This window comes from Lineus longissimus, chromosome 2 (genome assembly GCF_910592395.1).
Source record: "Lineus longissimus chromosome 2, tnLinLong1.2, whole genome shotgun sequence".
Lineage (NCBI taxonomy): Eukaryota > Metazoa > Nemertea > Pilidiophora > Heteronemertea > Lineidae > Lineus > Lineus longissimus.
In genome coordinates this window covers 5,124,948-5,142,915 of record NC_088309.1, presented here as the reverse complement: position 1 = coordinate 5,142,915, position 17,968 = coordinate 5,124,948, and the positions used below count along the sequence as shown (strand labels likewise).

Sequence of the window (17,968 nt, the reverse complement as noted above, 5' to 3'; positions counted from 1 at the left end):
GGTAAATTCAGTTCCAGCCCAAAGTTGTCCCAAAGCTACAGTTCAGCAGTGTACACATGTATGATTATCCGGAAGTGAACAACCCAATACTCTGACGTTAATCGTGCCCTCCTCTTCCTTTATGACCTATGAAGATTCACTCAGTCTTAGTGGATGTCCCTTCACGTCACTTGCCACAGCAAAGATGGAAATCTTACTCAAAATCTGCATAGTGATTGATAAACACAGCAGAACAATCAGAAATATTCTCTGAGCATAATTCTTATAGAAATCGTCCACATCCAGTATTCCCTTCAACTGCGCCAGATTGCTGCTCAGGAGCGACAGATTCTGCATTCTGAATAGGAGATAAACGTTCAGGAGCGAACTTTGGCAAAATCACTTTATATTTATACAAGTCATTTTTTCACAACCGGCTTAAACGGTCTACTATTACCTTACAAGAATGTCTATGTTCATAGTTGGAAAAAAACTTTTTATTATCTGTTTTTGTTTTTTTGTCATGAAACAAATCGTCTTGGTAAAAGCGATTATAATACATTTACTTCTGAAGCGATACTGATAAGTGAGCGAAGACGGACAGTATACTGTATTACCTTACACTTCCAGAAATCAATGCATGGTCTCTCTGTCCTGTAATTTTGGGCATTCGTGAAGTTCTTTCTGCGGAAAGTTCTGAGATGGAATTAACACTACAGTACTATAAACAGCACACTTACATCTGTTGGGTGATTTCTTTCGGCAGCGCATGGGAATGTAAACGTGACGTTCTTCGATATTGGCTTGGTTCTTCACAATGATCACCATCGATCTCACTATATCCTTTCTGTTCTATCATGCGTTTGTTCTCAAGCGACCTCTCTGTTGTACTAGATCCTTCACCTACAGAAAAAAGAAGATTGGAATTCTTGCGATGTCAAAGATTTCCGAGTGCTTCCGCTCATAGTTTTGGAACGCTTAAGCACAGATTGACACGTTCTTCCTTCTCTCTTTCCTCCTATTGAAAAATATTGGTCTTTTTAGCTGTCTAATGTTCAGAAACACTGAAATAGGCCGATGGGAAACACCATAAAACGCCGTGACACACGAGCACCTCGCTCGCATCTTCAGTTGGTGAACTGGACAGAGTACCCAGTAGTAAGAAACTCTAGATTATACGTTAGCTTGCCGTTCATTGCCGTAATGATGCACTCCCTAAATTCACGAGAAAAATGAGTTTAGTGTCCGTTGTCCTATACGTTGGTTGGGTGGGTTGTGTTCCAGTTAGTCACGAAATTTTACTAGGGTTATTAAAGGCGAAGTTGCAGGTGAATAAAGGGATAAATATTCATTATTACAAACTGTGTGAGTTTGAGCAATTAGTCTATCCATTCTATCCATTCATCCGCGTCAGAAGCTTACAGCTGACATCGAATAGACAATTGGTATAATCACTGTACCTTTTTCAGTACAAATAATATGTGAATTGAGTTATGAGGGTCAAACGGCAGGCTCTTCATGGTATAGGCTAATTGCTTTGCTTGTGTTTTTTTGTCTCTGATCTGTAGGAATATTCAACCGAATCTGGTTAAATAAGCGTCGGTCATGTCGGTACCCCTGTCGGTCCATTTTCATAAGCACTGTGAGAACATTTAAAACGTAAAAGGCAAATTAGCAAAGTGCGGTTTACCTGGCGGATGCTTTTGAAGACACCTTAAGCCAGTTCGTTAGTTTGTTTAAAGATGTCGCTGATCAATGGTCGAATCTCTTTTCTCCCGCCTCTCGTCGTAACGCGTGGGAGCCGACCACACATCTGTTACCGAACCGGGAGAACACCGGTTTATTGGCAAGGATGTAAAATGGCCAACACTTCAACATTTATGGAGTAAAATACTACGCGATCAATGTTAACCTGTGTGTGCAAATATCGTCTATTCTGATAGTATTCTCTCATCATCTGTTTAGTATTCGTCTAGAATGAATTCGTAGCTATAGAACATGGCGTCTAAACATGGGTATGCACGCGAAATCGCGTATGGGAGATGATACTCGGAAACCATGGAGACACCGCGGAGACTCAGTATCCAATATGATCGGCAGGACAGAGTCTATTATGTGGGCGAAGTAGTCCGGGGATTTGTCATCTTGGATTTAGAAGAGGAATGTCATATAACAGGTACACCATACACTTCATATTGACAAGCTCTCAATGTCGTACGTGAAATTAGATATTCATTAAATATATTCTGTGTTTAATTAATTAGTAATGTGTCAATCGAAGATACGTCCAAACAGTGTCTATTACATAATAATCTGTAACGTTCAAGTCCACAGTTGGTATCTTCATTACATATTTTCAAACGTCTGTATCCCCAAATTTATTGGATAATGTTCAATCGTGCGGTGGGTACTCTGTAATCGACATGGGAACCCTGTAATGAACATTCGTATTCAGTTGGTGCTATCAGGGAAGTGGTTACTCTATTGCATAATACATGCATATCACATGTACAATGTTCACTGGTTCAGTCGGGCTACTGTACCTATACATACCTGTGGGTACAATCTATCACAACCTATGCATTCGCATAGAGTGTGTCCTTTTTATTACATGATATGTCAAATGTTCATATCATTACAGTCCGTACTAATAGTCATACCAGTGAGTACTCTTTAAGACCTTACCAGGCTGAAATTTACATAATCTGATACCATTTGACTAAATGAAGATACCAAAAACGCGTTGTTGCGATAGACTTTATTTCTTCCAAGCATGATTCATCAGCATGTAATTACCAATGTTCAACAACATCACCTGAACGATGACATGTCGTGTAGCCATGCATACATACCTATCACATGAAAATGTCATGGTAGACACAAAATATTGATTATGTATGCTTGGATGGGCAACGCCCATTCACAATACAAGCCTCAGTAACTTAAAACAATTTATATGAAAATCAATGATGTTTATGAGTGTCCAACATTTGTATGTTTGCCTTTGTAGCGAAACTCGCTTAAGGGTTGACCAGGTATCACCATTTTGGCCAGAACTAATGAAATCCAAAAGCAATAAAACAAGAATTCCTTCAAAATGAAGCAAATGCCAATTTCAAGGGTGCCTATTCTCTGGAAAACAAGAACTGACTCCCACCCTTGAAATTGGCATTCACTTCGTTTTAAGCGAGTTCTGGTTGCTCTAGAATTTCAAGTTCTAGCCAGAATGGTGGTGCCTGTGGTCAACCCTTAATAGTTTCTGTGAATTCGATGATCTGTGATCAGCAACAGTATGACGGGTTGGTTGTCCGCAGTCTTAAGGTCCATCCAGCTATGGTTTGTAGATATATATGTACATGTATCCATGCGTTATTCCCGACGTCCGCCCACTGTCACTTGATTTTCAACCCAACTGGCACTGAATTACATATTTTTATCGGTAATTCAGTCATACATATAACATTGGGTCTTTAGGATATATTCATCTGTTATTCCCCCGTCCTCCCACTATACGGGGGAGGATCAATATGATGCCAATGTCACTACACTACTGTATAGTCACTGTCACCGATAACAAAGAAATACGATACTTCAACCAGGTTTTTGTCCTTCATGCTATACATTTTGTACCATGGTACGCAATCGGGGACGTCATCATTCATAGTCGTCTGATCGGATCTCCATAGCATCGTATATCGTCCACAAACAGTTATGGTCCCAAATAAACTAGCTTGTTTAATACCGGTAGACACAGGAATGACTAAGTCGAAAGTTGTAATTTGCTGTTACGAGTATATAGTTAAGTGTATACAGAATTCGTCACAGTAATGACTTGACGCTATTGTTTAGAGTTGGTAGCCAAGTTTAGACGACAGACTGATACTTTTTGTAGTATGCATTACATAGAGGTATGATATAACTAATATTTTAGTATACATCAATGGGTGATACATATATTCAACTGACTTATTAAAGGTTGCTGAGTGACTGATTCGTGGATATACTGATTGTGTTCCTCAGTTCAGCTGGAAGCTGTTAATTGTACCTTCGCATTTTATCGGTACTTAAGCGGTACAATCCCACACACATCAGAAAACAAACGATCTCCCGAAGATGAGATACACAATTCACACCTCGCTATTATGACGAATCTGCGGCTATGCGCCAATTTTCGTCAACTTGCAGGTTTTTATTCCAAAAGGCAACTGCTGATGACGGACATCCCACTGTCGTTAATGAGGACATGTTTTATTCATGGCTTGTCGGAATTCTTCGCATTTACGTCAGTATCGCGTCCCCGCCAGTTGCCCGGGTTAGTTTTCTTTAGAATGACATCAATTAAGCCACCAAGGTGTCCAACCCGTGGTTAGTCTTGCAGGGACAGGTGTAATGCCGTCAATGACGTATAGGCTAGGATTTCAGTTCGTATCCATGGTAACATTTGATAGATGCTAATTATCCTTGTGAAGGAAACCCCTGCTATATTTGTACAGAAGCCCCAGTGTGAGAAATGCGGAGTAATTGCGGATGGACGCCTCACCGCTTCATGTTTGTCCAGTTTTTTAGGCAGTATTGGTAAGGAGACTATTAATCTATAAGCTATATCTCAACGCACAACATTATTCGAATGATAGCTCTATTCAACTGCAGTGGCATGGCTGGTGTTACTGGTGAGCGGAGAGTCAAGGCGAGTGCCCTTTGAACATCAGGACACTATGCTGAGATGGTTAGATATGTACCTGGCTTGTATTTGCAAAGTCCTTTTGAAAACAACAATATATTGACAACAACCTTCCACTGCCACTACGAGAAACCCCAATCTGACTGTTCTATCCTTCATTGCGTAGAATAGGGGAACCTCCTCTGACTTAAGTGCGATAAAATCTATCCTCATGTATCTACCTGCTCGCAACATTATACCATGCAGATTTATCGGCGATGTGCGTCAATCCATCCTGAAGACTCGACCTTTACTTGAGAGTTCCATCATCGTCCACGTCACCTTCTTATTGATCTAATGACAAATCGCTAGCTGCTCAAGGCGAACACCCATCGCGACCGAAGAAATTGATACATGACACACTGGAGGATTAGTGGCTGTGTCCTCCTCGCTGTCATAGCTTCATGTAAAGAGTGCAACGTATTCAGAGAGGCTTTGATTAAACCAGTTGATAGAGAATCGAGCATATTGCGAAATTAGTAAAAACGGTGAATGTCAGGGGTGAAGTCTCAGTGAGTCTGATAAAGTTGGATAATTGTAACGGCAGACTCGTGTGAAGCGTGTAACATTTGGAGAGTCAAATTGATTGAACCGATCGGAACATGGACGATGTTGACGAAATGATTACAGATGTGTCGTTCACAAAGGCCCAGCTTCATTATTAGCGTGTTTTGAGTGACTTCATAATATCGAACGGATTGGAAGTGAATATGAACACGTTCAGACCGTGTTGATGAAACCAAGATGCTGATAAACTTGGACTTTTCTACTTTCGAGAAGAATCAGATATATATTCTTTGTACCAATTAAAAGAAGACAACAATCTTGGTTAAGCTTACCGTCATCCTGAACCTCATGGCCTTATGCTCCCTTTAACTCTAACGGGGTATACATGTATTTTGAATCTTGATAAGATGCAAAAACCTTGGATGGTTTACCTTGCGCCTGGTGATAGTGCCACAATATATTCTGTGAGAAATACATCAAAAGTATAAACCTCGGGCATCACTTTCCTGGCTTCAACCGCCACTACCAATGTTGTCAACAAACCTTTGGGGATTATTGGCGCTAAATCTACTGCCTGCAGTTCACAGTCTCATGATAACGCGATATGTCGTGGCGTATACAACCAATATAAGGCATTTCGATTCTCGATTACGTCAATAAACTACGAGATGACGAATCGTGCCAGAAAGAGAATATGGTGTATTTTTGACTGCATGTCCCCATATAGAAAGAAACTGTAACGTGAAAAAAAAGAAATCTAAAACAAGAATATATGCATTACTCCTTTAAAGGCAAGGTATGTCGATATCAATTTTGGTCAGTAACGGTCTATAGGCGCTGATTCGACCGTGATAAAAAGTAGAAGTCAGTGTCGTCATGACAAACCAGCATAGTGAATTGATTACAGGGCGTGGTCGCTGCAGCAAAAATTGGAAAATACCTTGGTCAGTTTCTCGGACGGCAGTGTCAGCTTATGATGGAGAAGGTCGATAAAGTTATCTTCATTATATCGTCGGGGCATATCACATCAAAAGGACCGATATCCATTTCCATCCTTGGTGGAGAAAAGCAACTATAAATATACGTCGTTAAGTGTAACTCTTGTCAGACACTGAATCAGTTTCTGCGTCTGGCGGCATTTGAACGCACGACCTTCTGGTTATGAGCACAACACACCAACCACCACTTTACCGTGATATATACTGATAACAAGGACCTGCACTACAACTGCAATCCTGTACGTACTCTTCTGTTCAATTCCGGCATCGTCAGGAAACCGATTTGTTTCCGTGAGAGGTTACTCCCTACTGATCACAAAAGTCAATGATTTCTAAAATAATTCCCTCACCGGACGAAAATTAGATCTCTATTTTCGGCATGATTCATAACATTTTAATGTAATGGGGAATAATTAATTGGAAACTTGGATCGAGAACCTGTGTTCATCAGAAATGCAATTAAGTGAGCTGCTGGATAGTTTGCCACAATGTTGATTACTCCAATAAAGATTGACGCAATATCTGGTTCAACATCAATCAGAGGATCAATGCGGCGCTGTCATGAGTAGAGGCGAATATCTAGTGGTATCTGCACCATCTTCACGTGTGTCCGACTGCACCATCTCAGAGTTGAGGTGTATCTCATTCAGGCGTGTCCGACTGCACCATCTTGTTATTATAGTCCAGGGGTGTTCAACTGCACCGTCTTACATTATTTATAGGGTACTATTAGAGTTCAGGCGTGTCCGACTGTATCCAACTGTATTCCCTAGCATGGATTAGGGTATACTATTAGAGTCCAGGCGTGTCCATGTGATCAAAGTTCAGACAACTAAGTTGAGAATTGTTAAATCAACTATTTATTAACAAAGGGAATTAGAGGATTTATGTATTTTCATCTCTTCTGACGTCAATATGTTTTCGTACAAACGCAGTGATTCGGCTACACTCATCAGAAAAATTGCTACCTCTGCTGTCAGTGATAAACATTTTTTTCAGGCACTTCGAGTGTTATCTTGTGGAGAAAAGCCAGTGCCAGCAAGAATTGCTTTGATGCTAAATAAAGTTTTATCACGATTACAATTTCTGCAACGGAGAAGTGGAAGTAGAAACGATCACAGTATTTTCAATATACATGTAGAAGATAAACGTAGAGCAATTCTCAGAGTAAAGCGAGAATTTCTCTGAGTAAAGCCAAAACCCATGAATCCGTATAAATGGCGGGAAGATCAACCTGGAGCAATAACTAGTTTCGCGGCCATCTTGGATTTGAAACAAAGCGTATTTTGGAGTGTATGGTTTCGCCGTAGTATGAGAAAACTTTGTTTGGAACCTGTATATCATTATACCTTCCAGTTTGGTTTCATTGCCTTGGTTATGGAGAATTAGTGTATCAGATCCCTCGCCCCTTGGCCATGATTTTATCATTTGCACGATTAACCGCCATCTAGATCACCGCCGCCCATACAGTGTAGTTCCCGTCTGTATTGATCGCTTTTCTCATGAAGTAGCTCCTCATTTGACGATATTCTAACCGACAGCCCTCGTTAATGCTAAACGGCAGCATGGCTTCTTTTATGATCTAATGGTAAGGTCAATTAGATAATGTAGCAGGGATGACAGGTACACACATCTTAGCAACACTGCTTGGGTGTGGCTAAGGATGTGTAAAATAGCTCCATGGTGGATGTGGAAAACGGATTTCATGCACAAGAAAGGGTTGTTGATGCTGACATCAATCCTTGTGTCTGCAATGTAAACTTATTTACCTTTTGCAAGATGCATCCTTAGAGAAAGCAACTCTAAGATGCATCCGAGCAACACTGCCTGTAGGCAATTCCTGTCTCTGGCTAATGGAGTCTCGATCTGTGTGTGGCGTCAGACGATAGGCTATTATGACACCAAAGTTTGTGTCGCTGTTTTTTCTGGATCCAAGGTCTCATTAGAGATGTGTAACATGAGTTATTAATGATGTGTAACATTAGTTTTGTAACCCTTTTTACACCATAAAGTGTCATGTTCAATAATGGGGTATAGTCCTGCCTCAAGTAACTATATTGCGTGATGTCTGCGTCTCACTAAGAAAAACGTCTTCGGTAATTGGTCAACCGCTCGGGGTTTGATGCAACTGAGAGTCTGTTGCTTTTTTGCTACACGTAAGGCTGCCAGCATACCTCGCTTGAGAATATGTCGTTTTGTTATTTCCAGTTATGATGAGTATGCCATTAGCAAGAAGCACTTATCGTCAAGCTAAAAAATGAATCCTTCTATGAAGCACGCACGACACATTTCTTTTTGATTGTATCACTTCATGATATATTGGTTATGAACCCTGTTCCTAAATCAGCAGCAGCGTCAGAAGTGGGATCAAACTCTAGGCATGGTGCAATGGTGACAGCTATAACGTTTTACTCTACAAAAGATCCAGTCACCGTCTGTTTTGGAATATAGGCTACCTCCTTTCCCAAACTCTGAATAAGAAAACCCTAATGATGCCATGAAAGTCACAAACTTCTTTATTTATACCAATTCCGACATACTAGTATGTTATTGATTTCATATCTCGTGATTCCGGTAAAATCTCAGACATGACAGATTGGCTGGGTGTGACCGGATCTGGCTTTTGTAATCGCCCGGTGCAGTCTGGTTTGCTCGAATCCACATTTTATGATAACACAGCGACATTCAGCCGTACTGCTCAAATCAAGCGTACGTGAATCCATTAAACACAATTAAATATAGAGAGTCAATTATCTATCTGTGTGATTAATGTTCTCATGGAGGCGGTCTCGACAGCAGATCTTAATTGTAACGTTTTCATTAAGTCTTCTGGTTTCATCCATGGAGAATAGTTTGTTGTTCGTTGGCATTTCGCCTGATTTCCAGTCTCCTATTCTATGATGGGAATGACTGACCTGATTTTTGGAAATCTATACTCTTGTCCATTGCCTTGGTATATTTTGTATATTGACCAAATGTACCACTGAGATATGAATTTGAATAAGCACTGGAGATACAATCTTGATAGAATGGACTTACTCTGGGAGGTTGTACAGCAATTCCCAGTGACAGCAGATTTGCCAGATACGGAACGAATGAGCTCAATTCGCCAAGAATCAATAACGTACACAACTTTAACCACTGAATGTTTGAAGCGCCAAGGCCTACCCTTGGGATATATTTGTTGCACTAAATGAAGGTATTACAACATAGAAGCGATGTTAAGTATATTACATGTAGATTGTGTACTGTAATGCGGGGGGGGGGGGGGGGGGGGCTCAGAAATTCTGCTTCCAAAATGTATCCCTTTTTTCAAAATCTATTCGAAGTACTAAACAACAACACGTTTTCTTAATCAAAATGATACCACCCGTTATCTTGGATATTACCACTTCTGCGCCAAATCGCCTTCGAAATCTCTTTTTTCAGGGCAGGGATGTTGCCGTCTACTTTTATACCTTTTCATTAAAATATAGACCTTGGCGAATCAATGGCTCTTTTGGAAACACATGACAAACTACCATCATCAATATATTATGACATGGATGGAATTCTCAGACATCTTCTAGATGGACGCCTGCGAGAAATGTTTAATTAAACCTTTTTTTACCATATTTTGCAGCCTAAACAGAAAATGAGGTAAATTTACTAGGCGGTTATAGATTTTGATTAAGATTCTGTTTCTGCTTTTTCTCTCCAGGTATCGAACTGAAGCTGTTTGGTGGGGCGGAGGTGAAGTGGACAGATAACAGGGGGAAGGACCCTCATCAGAGGAACGACAAAAAGCTCAACATAGAACACAATGTGGAGGAAATATACTTCAAAAGGACCATGGTGTTATGGGGCAAAGGTATGTAGGGTTCTTCTTGAAAGTACAACAGCTTTCGCTATAGCCATGTGTCTGACAGTATTATGTGTATGATGGTTGACCCGGCATGCATGTACATGTACATTTATACACATGTTTAATCGGCTGGATGATGAGGGGAGGAGGAGGATGATGATAGTGATGATGACTGCAGAGCAAATTTACTCTTCTAGGCGTCAACTTTTTTATACTTATCACATGAGATGGCATAACTAAAGCCTACAATATCATACCGGTATTCATATCGCTTTGCGAAAACGGCATGTATATATTGGTCTTATTCGCTGTTACCACGCAAAACAATTGTAAATATTGTATCTCTGCCGACCAACGTGTAGATGGCGAAAACTCTTTTAGGGTCATTGAGGGTTTTTTCTACCTAGTGAATGTACCTATTACAACAGGGGAGGTCATTACTGGTTCTTATCTAATGACCACAAAGCATGAATTATCACCGCGTTGATCATCACAAACTCAATAACTGTCGCTTATTGCCATAGTAATGTCATTTAGTGGCAGCAAAATGCCGCGCTTTTGTAGATGGTTTTTCCTTTTTATCGGTTTTGTCCGCCGGTATAGTTATTGCCATGAAATGAGGGCAGACGATGATGGCATGCACAGCACTGCTGCTGTAGGTTTAGTCGACATCTAGGTTTTGAATGATTCATTATTCTAAAACAACGCTTTCGCTTTAAGGTTACCCCATCCCTCGGCAGCCGGAGAATGATTCCTTCTTTTTCAATACACTGATTCACCACCATGTCAATAACACTCAAGACCGCCCTTGTTGATTGTTGCTCGGGCGTCACCATCAACAGAAGGCAACAAACGAATGATTCGCGGAGATGAAGGTTAATTTATTGGTAATGGACTGGGGAAATTAGTTTTTCATCTCATGTCTTGGTTACCTCCGGGATGAGAACCGCTTGACTTTTGGGTATGAATTGCCACCAACATCGCCTGCTGGATATCCCACTGGAATTCTCTGTTTCACTCCTTCAATCTTCTTACAGGTTGTCGTGATCGCTGAGGTCGTGCTACGTTTATTGATATGACGTTGCTGAAATCTGTTTGCTTTGAAGCTTGATTGACCTGAATCCGGGCTACATTTGCCAATTGTGGTCGTCATGGTTGCGCGCATCGGGGGGAAATCGATGGTCCCAGAGGCTATCGTCTGACCTAGTTCAGCTGACCTCTACTCAGGTCAAGGTCATATTGTCCCCTTCCATTTCTTGGCATGAGATGGGGACACGCATTCTCTGAAATAAGCGATACCACTGTATTGAACCATTCGAGAGCGAAAGCTCATTGCAAGCGTATCTTCAATCTTCCACTGATGGGTATCATCGCAGTCTTGACAAAGCCATACATGCTTGCATCTGCATACAAGTTCTTTAGCACGGCTCGCTTATCAGATACATGTAGCAGAGTTCTTTACAATCTCACTTGGGCGCGCCCTCAGAAATGTGTAACTTTTGTTGTAGTCGCATATTCATTCCCACAATTCTGCCTTCCTCTCTATACCCCTGATGCAAGCAATCACCGCCACCATCCATTCAAATTATCGTCTGCTCGATCTAGCAGTACTAACATTCCATGATCTGGCTTCTCCTGAATGATAGATCAATGAACCTCGTGGCGGCTCTAGCAGTAGAGCACTATTTATTCGCCATCTCTGTCAGAATCTTACTTACTCGATAGGAAACGTTGTCTGGCTTGCCTCTTCGGAGCTGAATTGTTACTTGCTGTGCTTACCACAGAAAGCCAGAGTGCTCTGCCATATATATCTTAACTTTAGGTCCATAGAAGCAGAGTGCTCAAGCCCATAACATGATGAACATTGCAGTGGTGATCTCGCCAATAAGATTTGGCTTGCAACACTATTTATTGACGAAGTACATGCATCAACAGAACTGCTCAACTGCTTCCATTCCCTTTCCAACTACACCAAGGTTCATCTGCTCCAGATGTCAATGTCACCAAAAGCCCTAATTCAAAATGATAGTTTTGAACACCATATCGTCTGCATCCTGATGTTTGCGTTACCATAGTAACTGTACTAGAGTTCGCTCCTTAGAAATCCCCAAGAGAATGCGGGGTTTCAGTAAATGCAGTAAGACTCTCTGAGAATGTGTTCCATAATATGAGGCAAACCCATTCTGATACCCATGGGTACCTAACTACCTGTATAGGGTTAGTAGCCGATTGCCTTCCCACGTTTGATGCTGTTAGTTTTCGCGCTCTGTAATCGAGTATTCCTTCTGTAACACATTGAAGGATGTATTTTGAGAATTGGTCCAACCCCTAGGCAACATCACCAGTGCAATGTCCCAGATTATATCCGGCTGTCATTGGCCACCTTTGCTCAAGTGCTGCGGTTACAGTTGGGATCATGGGAGGTCTGCCATGATGGAATTCCTCTCATTACTTGCCATTTATCATGCAAAGCAAACGCAAAGCTACTACATTTCAATAGTGGAAGTGTTCTTTATAGTCTAGTGGCTTTTGATAAATCATCGTTGAGACAGACTAAACTCTGGGGAAGCCACCGCTGATAAAGATCAAGCTAGGTATAGAGATGGGGCTCTCTATTCGTCTGGCACTTCATTTCTACGAAATGTGCATTGGAATCAAGTCACACTCAAACCACTTCGGTCTCGTTTGACATCCCACGTCCAACCATCGATTTCGTTTGCCTTACCATCCGCTGGAAAAAGAAATATGAGGTTAAATCCCCCCCCCTTCGAAACACATCCTAGTAGGTTAAACCGCGTGTTGCCTTCCCAGGCCGCCTTCGGACTGGATTCTGGAGGCGAACCCGGCGAGAAGGAAACACATAGACGACACTACTCGCATAAATCACGTCTACTGCCTGTCAAGCGGAAAAGATCCTATAAACCAACGTTGATCATTTTGATGAAAGAGCCTGCGAGCCTAATGAATTGGAAACTGTAACCTTTCTGGTGATACGATTTGAGGACTCGGAGATGAACGAGACGTTGTTGCTGCAGGCAGTTCATATATCAACAGCTTCTTTCTATAGGGGGTGCCTTCATTGCTGTCATGAGCAACGCCAAATATCGATACATAACTGCAACATTTTATATATTGACGAGATTGGTGTCGCCTTGATACATTGCATCTACATTAAGTGTCAACACACACAATCTGTTTCTCATTGACAGCAACTGAGAAACCTTCTGGTTATAGATTGGACTTGCGAACGACTTTTACGTTGGTTACAGTTCCTTATGTTCGTTGATATCTTATCCTTCCTCTATCTTTACAGTGCATCCTTGAAGTTGCCACAAAATAGTTTCTTAATTAATATTCTCTATTTTGATATGTGCTCCCAACTAAAGCAGAATTCATTTTCCGACACATGACCATCGATGTCCCATTAGCAATCAAAATATGGACGCCGATACAGATTTTGATCGCGCGTCCGACGCCGGTGGTTATGCGTCGGAAAATGAATTCTTCCGCTCCGCGTTCCCAAAAGATGACAGTCCCCTTTTCATACCACCTTGTCTCTCTATTCACCCTGTAACTCTCTTTCCTCTTTCCTTCAGGGCGTGTCGACAACAACCATGACGAAGGCGAAGTACTGGTGGCGGGCCGCCACATGTTTCCATTCAGGTACCATCTGCCCACCGACATCCCCTGCTCTTTTGAAGGTGTTTATGGTTCCGTGCGGTATTATGGGCTGTCCACCCTTCTCACCAAGTGTTCCAAGCAGAATGAGACAACGCTCAGCTTCTTCTCAGTACTACAGGAGTTGAATTTAACGTATGAAACATTGGTAAGTCTGCTGCACAGGTCTTAGTTTTCTTCTTTTGGCGTTATAGTTGAAGTACGGTAGCTTCTTTCGCGCAGTTTGTCAGTTAGTTCAAGAATATCAAGATTCGTCAAAACAGCCTGGAGGAGTTAATAGGTCCTGTCCAAAGTTGTAAAAGATGATGGCATCTATGGAAAGCTGGTAAGGAGTAGTTTAAACCAGCCTGTGATCAACTGGTACACATTTCACTGTTGGAGTGTAGTTTTTACAGCCCTCCTGTACAACATTTCAACCTTCTTTTCATTATGTAGGGTGGGGTCCGAAAGCAGCAGGATACGACGATACGGTCGTGCTGTCGGTCTGGTCGAGTCACGTGTACCGTGGCCATACCAAACTGTGGCTTCGTCCCTGGTCAGTCCATTACTGCTAATATCCTAGTCCAAAACAAGTCCACGTCCAAAGTCAAGGGAGCAAGTCTTGCTTTGAAACAGGTGAGAAATATCAAGAAAATAGTTTTATCCATCTTCAATCAGCTATTCCCTCCTCAAAACACAAGGGGGTGGAAGCTTGTACGGACAATGATGATTACAAGGAAAAGGGTTTCTTTATTCTTGATAATGACGACGACGACGGTGATAGGCTCATTTGCACGCGCTTTTCCGTGGTGTCTTGACCATGTTCAAAGCGTTTTCAGAACGATTATTGATCCTGTCTCCACAGAAATCAGTTTGGGGTTATATGGAGAGCTGCCAGTCAGAGTGAAGACCTTTAGGATTGATATACTCATACTGTTGAGCTGTTGTATCATAACTTGGCGATATCTTAATGACCAACGACCTTTACTACTGACCTATGTCTGCCCAGCGTCAACATGCAGCCTTTTAGCGGTCCCTTGCTGTTATCAGTAGTTCACAATTAAATTAACTTGCCATTAGGTGTCTATGAACTCATCAAATATGCATCTCGTCAGTAAATATTTGAGTAAGCTGTTGATCATAGCGTCGTGACCGAGTCTGCACTACTGAGTCATTATTTTGATGTTCAAATTTGGCTTTAGATTGGATGTGCACTCTTAAGGCTTCTTCGTTCGTTCAAAAACTAGATAATTGAACTTTGTTACACGTTTGTTACAAGTTACTAAGTCAACTTTGAGACGTATATTTCTTTCTTCAGATGGTACGATACGGGTCATACGACTCTCACAAATCACGAAAAGTATTATGGGATGCTCAGCACGTTCATGTAGGTCACGTGTCACCCGAGAAGTGTCAGAGGTGGGAAGGCGTTACCTTAGATGTGCCCTGCATCCCACCCTCTCGCCTAGATTGCTGCCAGTATATAGACATCAAATATGATCTCGTGGTAAGTCAGTTTGCACGGTAACTTCAGTTATCTTGAAGTCTTACCTTGGGAATAATATAACACCGTTGCTCATATCGGGAAAGACCTTTGTGGATCATTTGGTTGGCACGTTTGTCTATTATGAATCAAAGCGTTCGGACCCAGTTGGAGTTGGTTGTGGAAAAGGCATTGCTTTTGAGCTCGACGCCGTTATAGCACATTAAATAGCTCTTTACAGTTAGAGCCGTATGACGCTTTTCAATTAAGTGATTTTCAAATCAATGCATGCCTCTTTCCCAGGCTGGTCCTTTTGATGTGAAAAGTTATCTTGAATTCAGAAAAAGCGCAAAAAGAAAAACCAATCGGGTCAGCGCCTCAAATCACTGAGCTAATATGTTTTTTTCAAGATAGCATACCTAAACACCCCGTGAAGTACTTGCGATATTGCTTAGAACTAAATTGCCACAGGGACCTGGGTGTTCACACTTCATAATGTAGAATGATTCGGAATCAAAAATAAAATCCTTGGGCGGTCTTATCAGAATCGTGTAGTGACACGTTGAAGTTGCTCAATTTCACGTAGTTGGGGACCGGTGGGATTCGATATAGGCGAATGATTTCATTTGGAAAAAGCCGAGGCTGCTAAGAGAAGACTGGAGTTTTAAGTTTGGCACCTTTTAGGAAATTGGTTGGTTTGTGCCATAGAATAAAGCCTGCCTCAAAAAATGACCCAAAAATATGTTTTTTTACTGTCATCTTTTGCTGTTTCAGTTTCGTGTGATGGTACACGCACACGCTCTCACTGTTACTCTTCCTATCATCATAGGGACAATACCTCAGGGACATCATTCATCTCATAACTGGGAATATAAAGGTAAACCATGTTAAAAAGCAGCTGGAAAATTGGACTTAACGTTAAAAAGCAGCTACTATATACTAAGCCTTATCACCTGAAGGGTATTTACCCCACTTTTTTTCTCGGCAAGAGGGCCTTTGGGGCCAGCCAGCAAGAGGGACGTCTTCCTCTATAGAAAAAGGAAGTTTGATGGCATATTGGTATTTCATGACGACACTATAGCGCAACAAACTCATCGTCTGCATTGACTTTGAACCGGCACTGACTGCTGTGTAACGCCATCTGGAACAGTGTTCGACTAATTTACCCGGCCAGTGATCTTTTTCTTCCAGTCCAGCATCCGTACCCCGGAGCTAAGAATCGCTGTGTGATAGTGGATGGCACCAAGCTCAAGGACGATCCAGAGGGCTTTATGTCCACCTTCAAGATATATCGTCCTAGTAATCGCGGCAAGTACCCAGAGCTCGAGTGTAGCCCTGGGGGAGCACGGAGGTTCTTGACTGACTCTAATGAAGAGGAGGAAGGAGAAGAAGAGGAGGTTGTAGAGGAAGACGAAGACTCCGAGACCAATGTGTGATAGCTATTTAGATTGACTGTAGCATCCCAACTACTTTATCGGTGAGGGTGCAGACAATCCAAGAGAAGCTGTACCAACGATCAAATAGTATTACGATTCTAAAGTTTGTCCTTAACTACTGTGTGTTGTCTTAAACTTGTTCACCCCTGTGGACGCCATTGTATATATTAATACAACAAGATTTGTGTTGTAAATCATCGGTATTGTATTTTGATGTTTAAATCCTTATTTAAGTTATGAATCGCTTTTAGTTTTATGGTGAAATGTCTCGAAATACAGTATTTCTTTTCGTGAGCCTAAGACGCATTGTTGATTTTTGCGGTGACGCACTGAGAGAGATCATGGGGTCAAGTTACATACAATGCAGTGTGGCTCAAAAGAAAGCTGAAATGCTGCCTTTAAACAGTAACTAGAACACAATAGACCCAGCAAAAGGTTTAAATGGGATCCAACATCATGGTTTTGCCCACTAAAGTTTCATGCAGGCTACGTGCCAGCGCGGACATCTAAGTACGTTGTGGTAAAATCTAAGTGCCAGTTTCATTCTGAATCCTATATAAAAGGTAAGAATAGTAGATGCATTTGGTTCGTTATTCACATGACCTTACAGTATCTTCAACTAGATTCATTGTAAGCTTAACGTTACATGTCATTTTCATGTGTTAAGCTCCGTGTTAAGCATCAAGTTATGCGCGCCAAAAATCGCACTTGTGATGCTGTCCTAAAACCACGTCTGAGAAGCACTTTCGTCCAGTCTAAAAGCAAAACCCTTTGATGTATACCTGTTTTTTTCTGTTACACTTCATCGCCTGTGTAAGACTTGGTTTACCTACCGTTTTTTTTACACTAAAGAGACCAACTGCATTCCAGAAACGCTAGATCTGGAGGGACGAAAATAACGTCACTGTCAGCCTTCTTGAGAAATGAGCCAGGCCTCAGACGATGTGCGGTGAAGAAAGCACAATAATAGCAGCTTGTCAATTTTATTTAATGTTGGAACGAGGGCTTTTAGAGGCGTGATAGAGAACCAAAATGGGCGCCGTTTTCACCGGTCTTGTACGCGTGGCGCCTCGGATTCTTCATGATCAAAATCAGCTAATAAGGCTCTTTCTATGGCATCACCATTCGGAATGCAATCACCATCGTTGAAAATAATTTCATCAAAACAGCTGTCGTTGAACAATGCAGGCGGTCGTCTTTGTATTTTATTGTTACCTATACCAGTAAGATTGTGACTCATATTTCTATGTTATTGTTATGTAATATGTATTATGAAAGCACCATAAAATTATGAATAAACATGGTTACATTTTGTAATAATATCGCATCTTTGTTTTGTATTAA

The 17,968-nt window shown here is 41.5% G+C and overlaps 1 protein-coding gene across 1 annotated transcript; it reads left to right on the top strand.

Moving 5' to 3' along the window:
• Positions 1 to 1,768: 1,768 nt before the first annotated feature.
• LOC135483570 (arrestin domain-containing protein 17-like) lies at positions 1,769 to 17,944 on the top strand. Its single transcript, XM_064764544.1, has 7 exons — positions 1,769 to 2,155; positions 9,905 to 10,054; positions 13,645 to 13,874; positions 14,162 to 14,341; positions 15,024 to 15,212; positions 15,963 to 16,065; positions 16,380 to 17,944. The coding sequence occupies exons 1-7, from the start codon at positions 2,038 to 2,040 to the stop codon at positions 16,622 to 16,624; spliced, it is 1,215 nt and encodes a 404-aa protein (XP_064620614.1). The 5' UTR covers positions 1,769 to 2,037; the 3' UTR covers positions 16,625 to 17,944.
• Positions 17,945 to 17,968: the final 24 nt, after the last annotated feature.

Excerpts from the sequence above, each read along its gene's own strand:
- LOC135483570 (XM_064764544.1), top strand. The coding sequence starts at position 2,038 with ATGGAGACACCGCGGAGACTCAGTATCCAATATGATCGGCAGGACAGA. Across the intron at positions 10,055-13,644 it reads CATGGTGTTATGGGGCAAAG|GGCGTGTCGACAACAACCAT; the intron begins GTATGTAGGGTT and ends TCTTTCCTTCAG. Across the intron at positions 16,066-16,379 it reads TCATAACTGGGAATATAAAG|TCCAGCATCCGTACCCCGGA; the intron begins GTAAACCATGTT and ends TTTTTCTTCCAG.